Below are 21409 nucleotides of genomic sequence, written 5' to 3' on the forward strand. Positions count from 1 at the left end.
AGACCCTGTATCTGGAGTAGCCCCAAGCACTTCTCATAAGGCTACGGTCACAGGTGAGCCAGGAACACTGTGAATCCCTGGATGCTGTGGTGCTCTATCTAGCAGCACTGCCTAGAAATGGTGGTTGCCACCTATCATCCCCAATGCCTGGCGAAACAGCATGACACAGAGAAAAAGAGACAATGGTTTATTTGGCTAGCGTTTTAGTCATTTCAAGAACTATGTGAATTCCAGAATGCTGTTCCCTGTTGTAGCAGGATATTTGAATAATGAGAAGACGGCCAGTCACTGCAAACGTATAATATTTAAACCAAATGAATCATGTTGCTTTTCTTGGAAAGGTTAATGGAGGTCCTCTTACAAAGTGACAGTAGGTACTGGAAATGGCACAACCACTTAAAGAGCTTTTACTTAATCTGCTTCTGTCTGATATTGTCAATGGAACAGGACTTTGGACAAGTTGCAGTTGGTGAATATGTTCTCGGTGGTTCTCCCTACCTATAGTGCATGTTCGCAGCCAAGCCTGGTATTGATGATAGCTCTCCCTAACACACGGCAGCCATTTTAACTCACTAACATGTTCTTTTACTTGCTTCATGTGGATGCCATAAGATCTGGGCAAACCGCAGTTCTAGAGGCATGGGAAGAGTTTGCTGTAGGGTCATTATCCAGGATATGGGCAGGTTACTAATGTTCTATCATAAATGAGTAGCAATGGGCGAAGCTTGCATTCAGAACAAGACACATATTATATCAACAAACGCAGGCCTTGGAGTACACGGCACATACCTTAAGCATCTGTCTGTGTCTTTGTTCCTTAAGGCATTAAAATTACCTTGAAATAAAATCTAAAGCAAATGACCAAGGTTTTGGCTCTATTAATTCCTGATATAATCTTAACCAATGTCCTTTTTAATTTTCTCCAAATTCTCATGTTATTGTATATTTGATGGCAAATTGTATTAACCTAGTATTGTCTTCAGGTGTTTGTGCTACATTTAAATTTTTGAAGCATCACAAGGGTGTGTTCTACCTAGATCTGTCATAGTGGCACAGTATATGATGGAGCGGTTTTTAAAAACATAACAACATGCGTCCCATATGCTCCCCACCCACCTGCAACTGCATATTTTGATGTATCACCCTGTACTATGAGGTGAGGCTTTCCAAAGTGTGTTCCTAAAATTAAGTCGTATTTTACCTGCTTGCAACTGAATATTTGATGTAGAATGCTATGACTGTAACCTGTTATCATTGTAAGAAACAGATCTAACCAATCTCTTAAGCTAAAAGCGCCTAGATGTCTCTGGGTTTTGTGTGCTATACAAATGACAAAATAATTAAATAAACACAATTACTCCTACGTCCCGTCCCCTTTCCTCCATACTTATGGGACATCTCTCCGTCCTGTGGGTTGGGACCAGAGCACTTTGTAAAAAGCATCCAAAAATTATGCAAAAATGTGTCCTTCCTCTCTTTCTTGCACGGGGCCCGGCACGCGGCCGTAACCCGACCCACCTTGGCTCCTCCCCACACATCGCCCATCAGTCCTTTTCTCGGCTTGTTCGGGACTGGAAGCACTTGCATCCGTGGAAGATTTTCTTCCCTTTTTCCTCTCTGGCTCTCGCTATTGAACGTGTACTAGCGTGTCTATGTCGTTCAAACTAGACTTTCCTGATTGTTCATCGTGTCATTGACACTTCGCGAGGGTGGATCCCCATCCTCTTTGTTTAGAGTGTTTGGGTCCGGATACCCGTTGGGACTCCTGTTTTTACTGTGATTCCCTTTCGGTCCGGGCTCTTCAACGTCGTTTGGAGCGGTGGGAGGAGGTGTTCCGACGAACTCCCCCTTCACATTTTCAAGCGTTTATCGATGAAAAGAAGAAGCGCCCGGTAAATTCTTTACTTTTCAGAGCACCCCGGCCGGGAGACACCTTTCCGGGTTCTTCCCGAGCCGGGAGGGGCGTTGATCGCTCTGTCACCAAGGATTGCCCTGAGGTGCCCGTTGGGACTAATAATTGTACTGGAGTTTTCTGCGAGGGTCTCCGTAAGGGGCCTGTGGATACCAGAGCATGCTCCGAGGCCCCTTCTGTGGGGGCTGCTTGTAGACCCAGTTCTACTGAGTCGTGGGGTACCGGAGATCGCTCTGAGGCCTCTCTATCGGCTTCCCTCAAAAATAAGACTGGGGTGCGCCCCGAGGCCTTGGTTGGGCTTGGTGTTACTGAACGGATGTTCGAGGCCCACGCTAGTAAGGCTGTTACCGGACCTGGGTCCGAGGTCCCTCGTACAAAGGCTAAAGCTACCAACATTTCTGAGAGGCCTGGCAAGGCCTTATCGGTGAAGGTTGTTTCTCACCACTCCCGCTCTTGCGACGACACCAGATCTGTTGAGGGGGCAAAGAAGGAAAATTCTTCTTTTACCGGCAGTGCCGAGGTCCTTCCTGGGAAGGCTGATTTGGCGGTTGGTATGTCGCAGAAACATTCCAGGCCTCATAGTACCGGCTCTGCCGAGGTTCCTTACGTTAAGGCTAAACTTAAGACCCCTGATCCATCGAAGGGGAACCCTGCCTCACTTCCTCACGTGCCGCAGTACCCCTCAGGTGATGACAAAATGGCAGCCGTTCCCGCCACGACCGTGGCGGCCATTTTGGGTGCTACTCCCACAACTACGCCATCGGCCTCAGGTGTGGGACTTGGCTCTGGGGGTGAACCTAGGGTTCCTTGTGCGCATCCTTTTCGGCCAGTCTATGACTGGAATGCTCAGATGCCCCTTCCGCACAATGTTTCCTTGCCTGCGGGGTCGGCACCTTTGATTTTTGTGGATACTTCGGGAGATGGGCCGGTGTGGCAACCTTCCCCTTTACATCCCTGGAATTATCCTCCTCATGAGAGGCCTCCTCTGGTTCTGAAACAGTACTCGGAGGAAGCTTTTTTCGGCAAATTTCAGACGCTTATGCGTACCTACCCCATAAGGGAATATTTCAAAGGGCTTTTCAGAGGGCTTTTCGGTGGTTCTGCTGGCGCCCCCTTTACCTACGGTGCCTTCTCCTACTCTTCCGCCTTTGCCTCCATTGTCCCCCATGGACAAGGCAGCGCCTGACATGGCTCAGCAGGATCCTGACCTGTCGGATGAAGCGCAGGGTGATCAGGACAACGAGGACCTGCCCCGCTCTATTAGAGCTTTTCATGACCTGGTACTGGACATGATGTGCTTCTTGGATGTTCTGGTGCCCGAGGCACCCGCTCCGCAGGAGGGTGTGCTTTCTGGGGCGTTCACCCTGTCTCCTTTGGAGTGTACCGGCCTGTTCTTGCAGAAGGACGTTCTGGCTGAGGTCCGCAGGGTCTGGGAAAAGCCACACTCTGGACTTTTCGTCAATAAGAAAATTGGATACACGCTGCATTCTTCGGAAGAGGTGGCCCTGTCGTCTTGTCCGCCCCCCTCCGCCACAGTGGCGGCTGCGGCCACCTTACATCCAAGCCTGCAGCACCCTCTTTTATGACGGCTACTCAGGTTCTGGGAAAAGAGGATAAACTCCTTGACTCCCTTGGGAGGAAGATTTTTGCCAAGTCTGCCTTGCAGCTCCGGCATGCCAATGCCGAACTGGTGTTAGCGGGGGCTAATATGCGGATGTGGAAAGGTCTGTCGGAGTTTGAGGAGTTCATCCCGGTCGAGAAGCTGGAAGACTTTAAAGCGGGATTATCCGAAGCCAGGGTCTTGGTCCAGGATCTCCTGGAGGCTGCGGCTCATCACGTAGACACCTCGGCTCAGGGCCTTTTGCTGGGGGCTGATACCTCACGACAGGCATGGCTGCATGCCACCAAATTCTCAAAGGAAGTACAGGACAAGGTGTTGGACCTTCCGTTTGTTGTTAAGGAGCTCTTTCATTCTACAACAGATGTAGAGCTGACCAAGACGAAGGATAGCACTCAGACAGCTAAGTCCTTGTCGGTCCTTGTTGAAACCCCTTTTAAAACCCAGAGACCGCTGTCGCAAAGTCGACCCTCCTCTGGCTTTAGGGGCTTCCTAAATTGGAAATCTCGCAGAGTGGATACCCCTCCGGGGAATAACCGCCAGAGGCAACAGCGGACTCGGTTTTTCTCCCGCTCCTCAGCCTCCTCCTCAGGTTCAGGTGGCAACACCACCAAAAAACCTACAAAATTAGGGTTCTCCGTGCTAGCACGAGACCCCGGTGGGAGGACGCATTGTGTCTCATTGGGAAGCGTGGCAGACCATCACCGAAGACAGATGGGTCTTGTCAGTTGTTCGGGCGGGCTTCCGATTACCCCTACCCCCTACCGCACCCTTCAACCCCCCTTTTCAACTGTCAGGATCGCCCTCCCTCAAAGCCGAGGTTCAGAAACTTCTGGACCTCACAGCTGTAGAACCCGTTCCCTTTGGGGAGCGAGGGGAGGGCTTCTACTCCCGGCTGTTTACGGTGCCCAAATCCAACCAGGCTGGCCTGCGCACCATCCTAGACCTTTCCCAGTTCAATCTTTTCCTACCCCAAGAGAAATTCAAGATGATCACGCCCAGCCAGATACGGTCCTCCTTGCAGATGGCCGATTGGCTCACCGTGTTGGATCTTCAGGATGCGTACATGCATATTCTGATTTGGAATCCACACAGGAGATATCTCCGTTTCTCTTTGGGAGAGGAGCACTTCCAGTTTCGAGTGTTTCCTTTTGGCCTCAGCTCTGTGCCGCATGTCTTCACGAAGATGATGTCCGTGATTGCGGCCTATCTTCGTCTGCAGGGTATCCATGTGTATCTGTATTTGGACGACTGGCTCTTACGCAGTCCTTGAAAGCAGCATGCAATCTTCAGTCTCTCCTTCAGCTCATGTTCCATCTTGGGCTGTCGGTGAACTGGCGGAAATCTTCCATGACGGTCTTGCAGGACTTGATTTTCCTGGGTTTTCGCTGGAACATGATCGACTGCAGAGTGTACCTGACCGGGGACAGAATGGCGGATCTGTTAGCCACTTGTCAGATGTTCGCGCAGTCGGAGAGCATGTTGGCCTGGTGGTTCCAGAGGCTTCTGGGCCTCATGGCCTTGTGCGTGTTGGCTCTTCCTCTTGCTCGTCTCAAGATTAGGCAAACTCAGCTGGCTCTTCGCAGTTCTTGGCGTCAGGCTGTGGACCCAGATTCCAAGTTGATAATGATTCCGGCTTCCATGAGAGTGGACCTGGAGTGGTGGTCATCTCTCAGCAACCTGTCCGTGAGTGCAGGGTTCCAGGACCCAGCCCCTACAGTGATGATCACAACAGACTCCTCCCTTCTGGGATGGGGTGCGACGTTGGATCCTCTTCAGGTCTCGGACCTCTGGTCGCCTCAGGACAAGCTCCTCCACATAAATCATTTAGAGCTTCTGGCGATCTTCCTAGCGCTCAGGGCGTTCAGACCGGTTATAGCCAACAAGGTGGTCCGCATACGCACGGACAATGTGGTGTTGATGTATTACATTAACAAGCAAGAGGGAACCAAGTCTCCCCCTCTCGTGGACCTGCCCATCCAGATTTGGGAGTGGGCTGTACTTCATGGTGTTTGGCTGCTTGCAGTGCACATCCCGGGCCAGCTGAATGTCACAGCGGATGCCCTCAGCCGGCGGACAGTGGTCAGCTATGAGTGGGAGTTGAAGGCAGAGGTCCTCTCATGTATTTTCTTGAGTTGGGGCACACCGGAAGTGGACCTCTTCGCTACGGCGGTAAACAAGAAGCTTCCTCAGTATGCCTCCAGAGGGGGGCTGGGAGCCTCCTCTCTGGGGGATGCTCTCGAGATTCCATGGCACAACATGAGAGCTTACGCCTTCCCACCTCTGCCTCTAGTTCACCGCGAATTTGGAAGCTGAAGAACTCTGTGAACTGTTCCCTTATACTCATAGCCCCATGGTGGCCGGCCAGGTTTTGGTTCTCAGAACTTCAACACCTGTCGGTGTATCCGTAGATCAGGTTGCCAGTGAACCCCGATCTTCTTCATCAGGGGGAACAGCAGCTGTGGCACCCCGCCCCACAAACGCTCAGCTTGGCGCATGGTGCCTGAGTTCAAGTCTTTAGAACATCTTAACTTGTCTGCGGATAACATGCGTATTATCCAGGCAGCCAGGAAACCCTCGACTAGGTCCCAGTACAGAAGTAAATGGCTCAGGTTCTGTCATTGGTGTTTGGACAAGCAGTTGGACACAAGGGGGGCTACAATTGACACGGTTTTGTCCTTTGTAACCTTCTTAGCAGAGTCGGGTGTCCATGTTCTGTCGTGCAGAACTTACCTTTCAGTGTTTTCCGCTTACCTTTCTATGGACCAATGCTCTTACTCTCTGTGTAATGCAGTGGTTAAGAGGCATTTTGCAGGCTTGACACACCTCTATTCTCCAATTCGTAGTCTGCACCCGTCGTGGGATCTAAATGTAGTCCTGACGGCATTGTGTCATAAGCCTTTTGAGCCAATGGCCACGGTGGACCTCAAGTACCTGTCCTGGAAAGTGTCCTTTTTGGTGGCCGTTACGTCAGCAAGGCGGGTGAGTGAGCTCCAGGCCTTGTCGGTGGAGCATCCCTTTTTGGTCTTTCACTTCCGAAAGTGGTATCTGAATTCCATCTGAATCAGTCGATCTCCCTGACGGTCTTTTTTCCGAACCCTACCTCAGAGGCAGAAAGGGTTCTGCATTGTCTCAATGTCAGAAGGGCTCTTAAATTCTATCTGGACAGAACATCCGAGCTTAGGAGTTCTTCTCAACTGTTTGTGACTTTTGGTAACCCTCAGGGTAAGCAGGCATCTAAGGCGACTATTTCTCAGTGGATCGCCGCCTGCATTACGGAGTCTTTCACCGTCCAAGGGCTGATGCCTCCTAAGGGTATTCATGCACACCTGGTGCGGGGCAAGGCAGCCGCGGTTGCTTTTCAGAAATATGTCCCTTGGGAGTCCATCGTTAGGGCAGCTACTTGGGCCTCCCCATCTGCTTTTTGTAAGCATTATTGTCTTGACATGAGCTCAAGAGCTGATGTTCAGTTTGGTCAGGCTGTGCTGAAGAACCTGTTTCAGTAAGGGGTATTTCCATCCACCCGTAGTTCCTGTAAGGAGTGCTTGGGAATCTCCCATAAGTATGGAGGAAAGGGGACGGGACGTAGGAGTATAACTTACTCCGAGTCCATAGTCCCCTTTCCTCCATACGCCCCCCCGCCGTCCCCTCTAATAAGGTTCCTCTGTTATTGCTAATAGGTCTTAGACCCGGCGATAGAAAAGGACTGATGGGCGATGCGCGGGGTGGAGCCAAGGTGGGCGGGGTTACGGACGCATGATGGGCCCCGCGCAACAAAGAGAGGAAGGACACATGGTTGCAAAATTTTGTGATGCTTTTTACAAAGTGCTCCAGTCCCATCCCACAGGACGGAGAGATGTCCCATAAGTATGGAGGAAAGGGGACTATGGACTAGGAGTAAGGTGGTCACTACGGTGAGTAACCTGGTTAAAATGCTATCTTATTGCCACTGGGACCAATTCTGATTTATTACTTGTGATATGTAGAATATAACTGTTCGAGCATAGCTTCAGCAATACTTGTGTGCCCACAAATGTAAGAGTAAGTCCAAATAGACAGTGTTGTGCTTTATAACCCATTCACCCAACCATTAACATACTCGGGCATGAAGGGAAAAGGATTCTGAATTCTTATCTGCTGGGCGGTCTTTTTTGACCCAGTTGGTAGTATCAAGTTGTGCTGATGCACATTCATTGACAAGTAGGCATTTGACAATCCAAATGACAGTCGGGGCTTCATGTACTAACTCCCTTTCTCTTTCTTTAGTGATCTAGATGACGCCCACGTCATCTTCCAGCTCTATGAAAAGATTAAAATCCCAGTTGATTGGAGCAAAGTGAATAAAGCTCCTTATGCTAAACTTGGTGGTAATATGAAAAAGGTGAGGAACCATTTGGATTTCTAACTGTTTTCAACCTGATGTCTGTACTCTGGCTTCGTGCCTGTGTGTGCAAATGTACAGCCTATGCCTTCCCTTTATGGGCTGAAGGTGGAGGGCTTTTCTTGGTGTAATGAATGCATATGCCCTTTCATTATACATGGGTACTGTTGTATTGTGCTGTTCCAAGTATGGAGGACAGGGCACTGTGCTTGTGCAGGCCTAACAGCCTTTTTTAATCTAAACAATCGAACATTGGGAACTTGGATTCAGGTGTCCACTTAAAATAGGGGATGTGATTATGACGCTCTTTCACCAAATAGGTGTTAGCTCTAAGTGCATTAGATTGGTAGGGCCATGAGAAGTGCACTCAAGAGGGGTGGGGGGGGGATGTGTTCTTTTTTTTTCACCTCCACATTCACTGCCCATAGGGACTTTGTGGAGTCTTCCCTGGTCTCTCCTACTGCTGTGCAGAGCATTGCTGGCTCCAGCTCCACCACTGCTGCCTCACGGTTTCCATTTAGTAAGTCTGGTGGCATTGTGGCAGACCATCGCTTCCTGGTTTTTGAGGAAAGTCGATTTTCATCAAGGCATCCCTTTTGCTCCTTCTGGTCTGGGCCAGGTGTTGGCCATTGGACCAAGGCGCATTGTGGTACTGGTAATCGCTGTTGCTGATCCTTGGAAGGTGCTCCCTCTGTGGTTTACTAGCCATATCCGTGTGAAAGATTAGAGAAAGACACCTGGCCAGGATAAAGGCTGATAGGCATCGGGACATGGAAAAAGGTACCAAACCACATGCACGACTCCACACACACACAAACCCAGGGAACCATGGATGGGGATCACTGGCAACTCCTTCACACCACCTCTGGGATAGATCTGGCTCTGGCATTGCCCTAATAGGCTGCCAATCCCAGATTGAGAGTGGTCCCTGGTCCCCTCTGACAGGTTGATATTCATGACCCGGTCACAGTAGGCTTTTTTCCCTTTTCGAAACCATATACCTGGACATCATACCTTCCTCAGTGCATTGTATTGAGCCAGTAAGTGGACACAGGAAAAGGACATACCTTTCTTTGAAGTTGAATAAAGATGTGAAACTGCAGCTGGCAGATACTGATAGTCATGTCTGCTTGGCAGAGCCCTGTGACATTTTGTATCACCAGCCTCGGATTGGCCTGTACTGCAATAGGGCAATGTCTGAAGTGCAGGCCCAACATGCTAGCGTGGGCCGTTTTTTGGTCAGTGGTCCAGTTATTTGGCCAAAGTGGGCCTGTTTGAGTTGCTTCACTGTGCATCTAGTAGTTTTGGTCAGCATTACTGAACACATGTTCTTTCAAATGCACAATGTCCAACACATTTTATCAACTGCAGGTTTTCAACGAAGTACTGTCAGCTGCCTCATACCTTGACAGTTTCCAAGCATTTATCGGCCCTTAGTTTTTGGCACAGACACTCAACTATTGGAACTTTTACACTGGAAAAGGAGATATTCGCTAAGGTCTGGCAATGGCTGAAAGTTCTTATCTAGAATCTACATTAGCAGGCATAATTGAAAAATAATTCTCTAAATGCTGGAGGAAAATGAGCTTGGTATTAGAGTAAAAAAAAGGATCAGGTGATACTACCCACCTGACAACTTCTCGCAACTCTCTCGCGGACATGCTGCTGGCTCCCAGCATGCCTCCTGCCGCTCCTGCTCTCGGCTCCGTATTCCCTGGCCCGTCTTTAGCCTCCCACCTGGCAATGCCTTTTCTTCTTTTATGTTTTGCCTTTTCTTCCGTGTCCCCAGAGTCACTCTCCCGAGCTATTAGGGGTGGGTGCGTTTTCTCTATTTTCCACTGTGCTCGTTTTTGGGGGTGTCATCTTATGGGGAGACCCCTATGACCCTGGCCTTTTAAAAAATATTTCCCACAGCGGATACCCCTATGACTCCAAGGTCCCCCCCCCCAAAATTCTCAGTGTCCCATTTTTCTTTACTCACTGCCCTTCACCCAATATGTGGTCCAGCTCTGCTTGCATTCTTCCCTATATGGGCCACAGAAACTCCGACTCTGGCATCTTGACCACAGTAAGTTGACCCGCTCCACAAAAAATATGTTTTTAGTTATTTTTTGCTCTTGCTCCACTTGTCTCTTAAATATTCTCACTGTTGTTATCAATTCAACAAACTGGCAAATGAACACCATTAGACCACTCTTATCCGAAAGGACCCAAGTTCTGTTGAACACATTAACTATTGGGGGCCAGAGGGCACAGTTTTGGTCAAGGGTGGGCCGAAGTAGCTTGTTTGAAGAACTTGAAGTATAAAACTTGGCGCTAGACTCAAATTTGCTAGTTCTTTGGGGAAGGGAAGGTTGACAGTTCATCCAGAAAGGAGCTTGCCTGAAATTGGGAGCGTTCTGTATTCATGAAGATAACGCACCCGCCATCTGGAACTCGATGCCGGTGTCAGCTCGGAATGCCCCCACAATTGTCCAATTTCGCAAATCGCTCAAAGCATGGCTTTTTCAACAACACCTCTCCAAGGACTAGTTCCAATGGACGCACATACCGATGCACAGATCTCAAGTCACACCACTGCTCTTGAGCTAGGTCTGCTCTTTAAACAATAAAATACAAATAAATAAAATAAAAATTGGAATTAGGGATATCGACCATTGCCCTAGAAGCACATTTTAGATTTTTGATTGACTTTTTAAAGGGCAATCTGGGCCCCACCATTAATAGGAATGTTAATAGTGGAATAATGGAATAATGGAATTGGCTACAGCACATGTAGGCACAAAATACAAGTGGTACAATGCAAAAATGTATTTGTGTAAGACTTGGTTGATTGAGGACATATTTCAGGTAAATCGCTTTAGGAACCAAAATAGTTGGAGCAGCAAAATACAGAGGAAAGCAAATGATTGGGGAAAGAAACTAGAAATACTGAAAGTGTATAAGCTTTCCTCACTTAAATTACATCTGGAACATCGGCATGATAATCAAGGAGACATCCTTAGGCTTGTCTCACCCACTTGTAGAAGGTGGTTGCTACTTTTAAGACTAAATGTATTACCATTAAAGAAATGTACAAGATGGAAATGTGGGGACACCATGTCCAGATGCCACATGGGCCAAGAGGACGATCTAACGCATTTTCTGTTAATTTGTCGTAGTTTTACAGTTCTTCGTAGAAGGTGGTTGAGCCTTTTTTTTAAAAGGTAAATGGAATAAGGATGTGCAGTTCTACAATGAGCTATATGATGAATTGTGAGACAGTAATGTTATTGGTTAAATTCCTCAAAGGAGCTGAACTTTTTAATGCTAACTAGTATACTTTTAAAGATTTCAATTATGGATTATCCTTGAAAACTCTTGTTGATTTTGGATATAAATGAAGAAATCTAAAATAAATAAAGTATACAATGAAATAAATAACCCCTGGTGGAGAAGGTGGCATGCTTCCAGTAGAAAAACGTGGCACCTGAAAAGGTTGTATGTAGGAAGGATACACCATTGAAATGAAGTTGCTTGAAAGTTTGGTTGTGGTCCTTTGTTCAGGGGTTGGGGTCTATACCTTAGTGGTAGGGGAAAGGGAGTGGCATATTATGGTGCAGTTTGTCCCACTTGGTGAGGACGGTTGCAAGGTTTTGTGTGGGTGCATCGTTGGGAGGAATTGTTTTGGAAGCTGAGGGATGTACATGTGTTCTTGAGTGAGTATGTATGACTCTTGCTTCTTGGAATTGTCTTTTGTTGTTTAAAGGGGGAGATATGTTGTGTCCTGTCTTTCCCAGCACCCTGCCCTGTATGCATGGAATGCTAGGAGTGAATGACATGGAATGCTGTGTGTGAGAATGTTATGTTTTGAATGGTTCTGGGAATGTCAGTTGAGAAGAGGGGTTGACTAAGAGAGGATGCCGGTGGATGTTGTTTCCATATAACTTACCTAATGCCTAAATGTATTCCTGTACCCTGTACCCTGAGCTGGAACTTAGTAGATATGTTTCCTGTTCCTACCACAGTGTCAGTGTCATACTTGGCCAGGAACCCAATTTACCATATGCCACTACAAAGTTTGAAATCTATACTTAGACGTTTTAAAGTATTTTTGTTTCAACCAGTTAAATCTATATCTAGTAGTGCATTTCAAAAGGGGTCGGGCAGAACCTGTTCTACTTTCTGACCAAAAATGCCCCTCTTTTCAAAATTCGAATGTCTGAAGATGTGTTGCTCATGCACAAAATGGAATGAAAGAAAAAAAGCATATTTATTGATTTATGTATTTGCAGAACGCCACAAATTGGGTCTCTAAAGCACTTCACAGCATCATTTGCTCTCTGCTTATGTTAAGCTTGACATGCTGTATTGTGATGTTGACGTTATTTATTTATTTAATTATTTACTTATAAAGAGCACCTTACACCAGCAGAGGGCATTATGACGTTACCAGGGTAGAGTAGGAGCAGCAGTAAGAGAGGAGAAAAAAGAAGAGAAAAGAAAAACCATTAAAATAACAAAGTCTTTAGGGAACGACAAAACCGGAAATGATTAGCAGGAGAGCATGCCAAAGTCTGGCTGCCGCAACTGAATAGGCGCATCCACCAGATCTGGAACTAAAAAACCAAACCATCTAAAGAGGCAAAAGAGAATCAGAACGGAAAGACCTGACAGGGACATAGGGAGAGATCTTTTCTTGCAGAAATTCTGGGCCGAATCCATAGAACGCCTGGTGCACAATACACAGCGCCTTGAATTCTACCCGCTTAACTACGGGAAGCCAGTGTAGAGAGGCTAAGATAGGATCGGCTGACGCTGCAGTGTTTTGTAACACCTGAAGCCGATGGAAAAGGTAAGAGGGCTGGGCAAGGTACAAGGCATTACAATAATCCAAAGAGCCTTCAACCAGGGAAGTACCACAACTGCATGAAGATGATCTGGAAGGAAGGGAAGCACCTTACGTAACACTTTCAATTTAAAATAAACGGTTTGACAAACAGCACCCACCTGAGGCTCAAGGGATAAAGAGGAAGATAGTTTAATACCAAGATTTTTTACGTTTAGGCAGTGGACCAAGAGAAGACGGCCAGAAGTCAGTGGTCTTTAAGACAGAACTCAAAGGGGGGGGCCAACTATCAGCACCTCAATCTTACTCCTGTTCAAAAGGAGCCAGTTGTTACTCATCCAGATGTTGATGGCAATAAGACACGCCTGGCAGCGTGCTGCTGTATCAAGTTGCCGAAGGTCCAGGCGGACCAGAATTTGGGTGTCATCCACATAAGAATAGCATTTAAAACCGAAATAGTGAATACGTTCAACCAAAGGTTTGATATAAATATTGAAGAGAAGAGGGGATAGAGCAGAACCCTGTGGAACCCCACAAAAAGTTGCGGAGGACACAGAAGAAAACGGGGGAAAGCAGAAGGGATTGTGAACACTCGGACAAAAAGGAACGAACCAGGCGAGTACTGTGCCTGTGATGCCCGCCGCGGTTAGCCGACCCACCAAGATGGAATGGTCAACGGTGTCGAAAGCAGCTGAAAGATCTAACAAAATCAGTGTTCCGAAACTCCCCACATCCACCAGACGGACCAGATCATCCAAGACGGACACAGCACAGACTTTGTACCATGCCCAGGCCAGAAGCCTGACTGAAAAGGATTGAGAAAACAACAATCTTCAAAAAAAGAACAAAGTAAAGTCATAACCAACTTCATAAAAAAAGGAAGCAAAGAAATGGGCTAAAAGTTAGAAAGAACAGACGGATCCAGAGAAGATTTTTTTTAAAGAGGGATCACCATAGCGTGCTTGAGACTAATAGGGATACAGCTATCACCAAATGAGCAATTCACAGCAGATGACACCCAAGAACTGATCAAAGGAATAATCCCTTTAACTAAAGACAGTGGAATCGGATCTGACGGGGAAGTAGATTTAAGGACATTAGTAGCCCTCATGATATCTTCATTGGATAAAATAGGAAAACATGCCCAAATATGGAACAAGGGCAGCCCAAAGTTGCTGTCTACAGCAAGGAATGAACTGAATCTGGAATCAACAATATTCCGACAGATAGTAACTATCTTGCCAGAGAAAAGGTTAGAGAGTGAGTCACAGAGAGATTGTGAAGGAACGTTCAGAGCCCTTGACGTGAGCAAGTTAGTTAACTGCATCACATATGGGTTTTCTAAACATAGTATTCCATAAGAGAATTATGGCTAACGTTAAGTGTTTTATCCAGTATGCCAGTGCACATATATAAACCAAAAAGAACATGTTTGGATTAGGCACTCCTGCAGATTTAGTTGAATTGTTCTATCCCGTTGTCTGTGTCGGAAGTTTGTATATTCCGGAGAATATTTTATTAATGAAGGGATATGTATTAATATTTATCCTGATTTGTTATTTTTTTTACAACAGCTTGAGAATTGCAACTATGCTGTGGCATTGGGCAAGAAAGAAGCCAAGTTTTCCCTGGTCGGAGTTGCAGGGCAGGACCTCAATGAGGGGAATCACACCCTGACGCTGGCCTTGCTTTGGCAGCTAATGAGAAGGTATGTCAAGGGGGGATGAGGCAATATGTCTTTGTCTTATCATGTGAGGGTACTTAAACACATCCAGAAGATATAAGAGACACAGTATTGCCTGGAGGAGTGAAGAATGAAATTATAATCCTTACACAAGGTGCCTCATTATGGCTTTGGCCGTAGCCATGCCGCTATTGGCGGCATGGCTGCCTTCAAAATCGGGTCCGGGTTCCCTGAATGGGGAATTACCGGGCCATTCCGAGTTTGGAGGGCCCAGTAATTCCTCCCTCAGGGAACCCGGGCCCGGACCTTCCCCATTTCCATTCGAGCCCCAATAGGGCTCAATGGGAATGGGTGCAGGGAGCTAACAACAGGCCGATCGCGACCGGCCCATTGTTAGCTCCCTCGTCCCCTCGCGGGACCCGGTAAGGATGCCTGGCTTCACCAGGTGTCCTTACTGGGTCCCGCGAGGGGACCTCGTAATCAGGCGGAATGGGCTTAACGGGTCCGCATCCATTTGCGGCACCCGTTAACCCATTCCGCCAGGGTCGTAATGAGGCCGAAGGACTCTGTTCAAAACGTCTTGCCCATCTTCCCCTATGTTTAGAGGACCACTGTCAACATATTTAGAATGGACAGATGTTGTGTCAGTTCCACTCGCATATGTCATTTCCACAATTCACTATTTCTGTAATTGCTTTTCTGCATTAGTGGAGCCCTTCAAAGAAGAGGCTTGTTGTTGAAGCAGAAGGGGAAGGTTTGAGGGATTTGGAATTTTATATAATGGGCATTCATCAGAGATAAATCCTCATAGCATGACAATATGCTTGAAGGTTTATCCATTTCCTTGGCTATATTCTGCACGTGTAGTGCCACATCTGAAATCAGATACCCAAGGAGTACCCAGGTGGGATATATTTGTATTTTATCATTGGTGTTTTGTAAAGTGCCATAACACAAGTAACTGCTAGAGAGCACCAAGAAAAACAAAGAGTAGGGTGGAAGGGAGTTCAAAAGAATAAAAAGGAAAGGGAAGGCACCTCCTACAGTTCAACCAAACATCAACTTCATGCATACCAGGGAGTATTTACAAATATGGGCTACAGCTGTCCAAATAATAGTTTGCAAACAAACAGTTCTCTGGAGCCTGTTTTGAAGTTCTAGCAGCAGTTTACTGTCAATGTGATTTGGTTCCGAGACAGGTAGTGCATTTTAGAAGGCTCAGATAAAAAATGTATTCTTCTGTGATTTCCTGGCATTTAAGGGATTTTTCTGTAATCTGTAAGGAACTCATGTTGGCAACAGTAAAGACAGACGCAAGGGATCACAGTTCAAGGGTGTTTATTAAACTGTATATGCGGGTTGGAAAAACACCTACTCTAAACCTAAATCTAAGATGGGAGCAAGCTACAACTATCAAATAATAATAAGGCAGTCCTAGTGGCGTCTTGTTAAATAAAAGGGCCTATACTAAGAAAAACCTATTGTCAATCCTTACGCTAAATACAAACAGACAGTGTGGGCTAACGTTCATAAGAAAGAAAGAAGTGCTCATAAATAATAAGTCAGGATGCGGTAGTCAGGCTCTCCCTTCCCCATGTTTTGAACACGGAACGAGGCGGGACTCCGGAGCACAGCACACGCTTGAGCTTTCCCAGCACGAGACTACAGTTCTGCTCTCAGGAATCAGGACCTTCAGTGGTTAGGTCTCTCTTCTACAAAATGTCTCTTGCCTCCGAGGACCTGATGTGTTCCAAAAATAATAAACAAAAGTTCCTTTCTGCAGGCACGTTGGGTGATGACTTTTCACCTCTGGATCTCCCTCTTCCTGGCTCAGATTCGCAAACAGTTATTAGCGATATCAGGACCTTCGGTAGTTAAGTATTCTTGCTTCTGAGGGCCTGACAGTTTCAAAATAATAAACAAAAGTTTTAAAAAAGTTATGAGTTCTTCTCTGATTGTACTTAGTGATACTTCTTCACCCCTGGATCCCTCTCTTCCGGGCTCAGACCCCTCTCGAATATCAGACTCCATCCATCGGGTTCACTCTGACGTGTATTCAAAAGACTTTCTCTGTTGCATTTTTTCTGTTGCATTCACTGATCGGTGGGTGATGGCTTCTCACCCTTGGATCCCCCCCTCTTCCGGGCTCAGACCCTTCTCATCTGTTTGCGTGCCTCCGTCGGGGTAACTATGGCTTTTCACAAATACTTTCACCCGTTACATTCAGAAGTCTTAATGTCTACTTAAACAGTTCACTTTGGACATCCCTCTGTCAGGTTCAACTTTGTCAACACGCTGTTCATTGGGCCTTTGGGTTTTGCCCCTCTTTATTGGCATACCTCCATCGGTTTCACTCTTGCCACATCACACAATTTCTTCCACTTTCTCACGATGCAGGATTCTCTTCCCTTAGCTTAACAATCATCTGCCAGCCAAAGACTTTCGACTGTACAGAGGATTTTACTAAACCCCTGTATGACCACTTTGACCCTTTTCTCGTCTTTCCCAAGGCATTCTGGTAACAGTAGTTTCAACAATAGAGTAATCGCCCATAGTTGGCTGAGTGAGCACCCACATGGTGCCTGACTCCTCTGTAGTTGGTTTTCCCCTTTCATATCAACAGTTCTTTGTACTTTCTTTAATTAGCCGCTTGCTACTTTTGTTCAACACAGTTCGGTTTCTTATCGGTTCTCCCCTCGACTCACCGGCTGTGATGGACCACTTAGCTTTGCTTGTCTCTGGAGTCAAGGCCGGTACCACGGTGGCAAGCATCTCTCCCGAGCTTGGGTATCAGCGGAGGAGGGCCCTGTGTACCATTTACATCTGCTGCAACACAGGCTGGCTATTGTTCGTGGTCTTACGATTCCTTCCGTGGAGGTTTCATGGGCCTGGCTCGGAAAGGGCAATGTCACTTCTCTCCTTGTCACCCTCTCGGTTCGTGCCATCTTCCTCCTCCTCTTGAACTGCTGTTCTGAGTTAGCTCTCACGTCCCACGGTCTGCCTTGCTCGTATTGTGCTCTTGTGCTCCACATTTTATCCCTGTGGGGAAGGGAAAGGGCCGTCATATGTGCGTGATTCTGGTCAATTGCCTGACTTTGCCTGACCCTTGTGTTGGGACATGTCAGGTAAATGGCTCTGGTATTTGTCCGTCGTCTTTCGTGGTGTCCAAAAGTGTTCGTGTCAGAAAGGGGGTGGTGGGTAGAGAGTTTGAGTGTCCTACATGGTAGGTTGGGGAAAAGGTGTTGTAAGAAGGGGGATACCGCATCTCACCCATCAGTGTCCCACTTCCAATCACCAAGGATTCTCCATCCAGGTGATCCTCCCACACTGGTCCACCCACAGGAACTGGATCAAATAGAGATGGCCGTGTCCTGGCCACCAGGATGACAGATCCCTGTGGACTAGTCAGGGAGACACCTTCAGGTTTCTCACAATTCTCAACTATTCGAGGTGGAATCAGCTCAAGATTTCTGAACCTATGACAGCTAGTCCCCTTCCACGGATGCGTTTCTTCTTGAACTTACGCTGCACATCTATCATTAACTTGCTGACTTCAAGTTCCTTGCTAAGTGTACAGGTTCTCTAATTTAGACTGGAATTTAGGGTCAGTGTTCAAGACTGCTCTGTGCATTAAACAAAGGAACATGATGGAGGTTCTACATTCTATTGGTAGCCAACGCAGGGTTTTCAGTGACAGAGATATATACTATCCTGTTTTGATGTTCAAGATCATTCTTCTTGGACTAGTCTGGATGAGCTGCAGCTAGTTAAAGACTTTCCAAGGAGCAGGGGCTGGCGAGTGCTGATACAGTGATCAGTCTGGGAGAGGACCAATGATATTGTTAGACACACGTTTTGGTGGAACTGCAGGAGAAGCAGACTATTCCTCAGAAGGTGTGGTTGAAAGCCGAATTGTGCGTGTTTTGCCTTGAACTGAGGTAGGATGTAAAGGGTTGAATCGAATATGACGCACATATTTCAGGCTCGGTTGGAATGGTTGGTTGTAGTGCAGCAATAAATGACCTCATATGGAGAGGATTTGTAGGGCATCCACTTAATCTCACATCGCCATGTGAACCATATTCAGCACTGAGAGTTTTGTGACAGTCAGAATGGACTCTTTAGTTCCAGCTTTTCCAAGCGCCAGTGCAGGAAAACATCTCATAGAAGTATGATACAGTGATATTTGGACATTGAGGACCTGAGACACAGGCTGCCTTTATGTTACCATAGCCAAAACAAACTAACTACAATTGGAATGACTGTCCTTGATGAGGAGTTTCCTTTGAAACCTTTCTCCATAATTAAAAACATACTTGCTTTACAGATGACTGTTATATTTAACTTCAGTATGAAAATGGCAATACCCTTGGACAATTAATTTGACAAACAATCTTTCCAAAAAAAGGTATTGAGTAAACACCACTGACAACAAAACAATCTGGTTGAGATGGAGGCAAGATATCTTTTGAGATAAAAACAAACTGTAACAGTGTTAGCCTAATGACACCCAGTGAAAATGACCAATTTATAATCTTGGATATTACAGAGCATTCTGGCAGAAATGACACCTTGCAAAAAAGCTGAACTTTTAAAGAGAAAGTGGCATTGATATAACATGGCTTCCAGCAGTACATGCTGTGAACATAGTGACGGGCTATACTCCTCTACAAAATCCATAAGGCGAACAACCATTTATTGCAAAATGTAGCAATTGATGCCTGCTTGTTTTTGCTGTGATCATAAACCTGTCGTGAATTCCATAGAAGATATGGAGCATGCAGAGTATGAGTGAAAAGAGCATAATATTGTGGCGATCAGTGTACCTTTGTAAACAATCCTTAGCATCCCTACTGTTATTCCGAGACTGCCTGTGCCAAAGGTGGATTAATGGGAATAGGTGGGGAGGCATGTGTTGGTACCAGGATGCAAATAGAGTGCCACATGCTGCAAGGGATAGACACAGAAAATTAGAACTATACAAAAAGCCAAAATACAATCAAGGGATACATGGGAATTGTATGTGGGAAGTCTCAAAGGAGAATTACAATTTGGGGTGAATTTAATTCATAGGCCACCTTCATGGGGGTAAGGACAAGGGTACTGTATCCAAACATCTGTTTTCCTAAGGCAAGAATTCCCAGTTAATTCCAAACACATGGAGGTAGCCCAATAGAACAAGGACAAAATGTCCACACCACACGGAAAAGAGAAACCAAAGTTCACACTGGATAGAATGAGAATGAAGACAACAAACCCAAAGGAAGAAGTACACAGGTGCCACTTACTGATGAAATGAGAATATCCAAACTACAATTTGAGGTAGGGCAGAGGGAGTATCTGAATGACAGGCCAATTTTACAAACAAAGAGGTTAGATCGAGGAGAAGCAGAAGAAACCAGTGTGTCAAATGCAAAGAGAACTCTAATACAGGTCACAAGAAAGCAAAGTTAGGAGTTAGAATACATAAGACAACAGGGGCATACCCCCAATAGGAATCACTCATTGTGCAGCACTGTTGTTACCATCACAGCATGCATAGTGGAAAAGGAAAAATCCCCATGCACATATCCAGGAGATTGGAGTGCTCATGACAAAAGTAGTCCCATGGAATCCAATCACAGTGGCCGCAAACAGCACGGAAGTGGGTTGTCATGGCTGAGAGATCAACCAACAACTCAATGCCAATGATTAAGATTCAAGGCTGTTTATTAACCAACATAGATGCTAAGTGATTAGGTTGAATGGAGATAACACTGTGGACAATCAAAGTAAAACAAACAAATCAGGCTTTCAAGGTGACCGTGGTTCATCATTCCCTCCCCCTCTCCCTTAACCTCTTCCAATAGGCTGTCAAAAAGTCACTCAGTCTTTTGAAGTTTAAGTGCCCATGCACTTCTTTATTGGCTGTTTCTTGGGTGATGGCTTTCATAGAAGTTTCTCTTTAAAGTTAATTCTGCCAGGTCCTTGTTGTTCTTTTTAGCCTTCTCCACCTTCTACGTCTTTGTTATCTTCATCCTGACTCCTCCTTATCACTCCTTTCACCCTCCTTCAGCTACTTCTCCTTAATCTTCTACACTTCAGCCTCCTTACGGTACATTTCTCGTGCCTGTCCTTCCTCAAGTTGTTCTTGCATTGATCTTATTTAGCCAGTGGCCCTCCTCCACCTCCTTCTTAGTTGCTCTCTCCTCCTAATGCCTCCTCACATCCTCTTTTCCCCTCCTTCCTCAAGTTGTTCATGCTTTGGTATTATTACGACATTCACCATCCTTTACCTCCTTCTCCTTAGTTGTTCTCTATTCCTCCTCCTGATAGCTCCTCTCCCCCACCTTCACATCCTCTCTTGGTGTCCACCACCTCCTGCAGCCTCTCTGGTACCTACTCTCTGGTACTCTCATTCTCTGCCACCTCATCTTCACCTCTGGCCTCCTCTCCACACTTCCATACGCTATGTTGCTCTCCATGTGTCAAACAACTAACCGCCATGCATCTCCATAAACTGTGGCCCTTTTATATCCCAGCAGGTCTACACAATTACATTGCAATTGTGTAAATTACTTCAGCTGGTGTTTCATTTCATGTGAGCTCTCTGTTTGGACAACTTGCTGCAGGCCTATGAAACCCATAAATATGCTTGAATCCTGTGTGTTCCCGATTGACGGCTTGTGGTCGGAAGTTTCAATGTGGGACCCGCCATCTTGGGTTTATCCATTTGGTGTTTATGGCCGGGGCCTCTCTGTAAAGGTTTGAATTGCTGTTTCCATACATTGGGCAAGGGAATGCTTTCTCTCACTGACCTGACTTCAACACAATTCAGCGAGGCAGACAAGTGGCAAGTTTCACCAAAAAGCACATTGAGTGACCACAGTCTTTGCTCAAGCTATGTCAACAAGTGTATCTTTTCTTGATTACACGGACCTGCTGCAGAAGTGCAGCTGGCAGAGGTAGACAGAGACCCACTGTATCTGTCAAAAGCATTCCTGTTC

The 21409-nt window shown here is 46.4% G+C and overlaps 1 protein-coding gene across 1 annotated transcript in view; it reads left to right on the plus strand.

Moving 5' to 3' along the window:
- Positions 1–21409, plus strand: part of LCP1 (lymphocyte cytosolic protein 1) — a 343090-nt gene that overhangs the window by 292211 nt on the left and 29470 nt on the right. The window contains exons 12-13 of the mRNA XM_069639280.1: positions 7797–7911; positions 14314–14447. Coding sequence (XP_069495381.1) covers positions 7797–7911; positions 14314–14447 — 249 coding nt within the window. The remainder of the gene's footprint in view (positions 1–7796; positions 7912–14313; positions 14448–21409) is intronic.

This window comes from Ambystoma mexicanum, chromosome 7q, assembly GCF_040938575.1.
Source record: "Ambystoma mexicanum isolate Mex_15411 chromosome 7q, UKY_AmexF1_1, whole genome shotgun sequence".
Classification (NCBI taxonomy): domain Eukaryota; kingdom Metazoa; phylum Chordata; class Amphibia; order Caudata; family Ambystomatidae; genus Ambystoma; species Ambystoma mexicanum.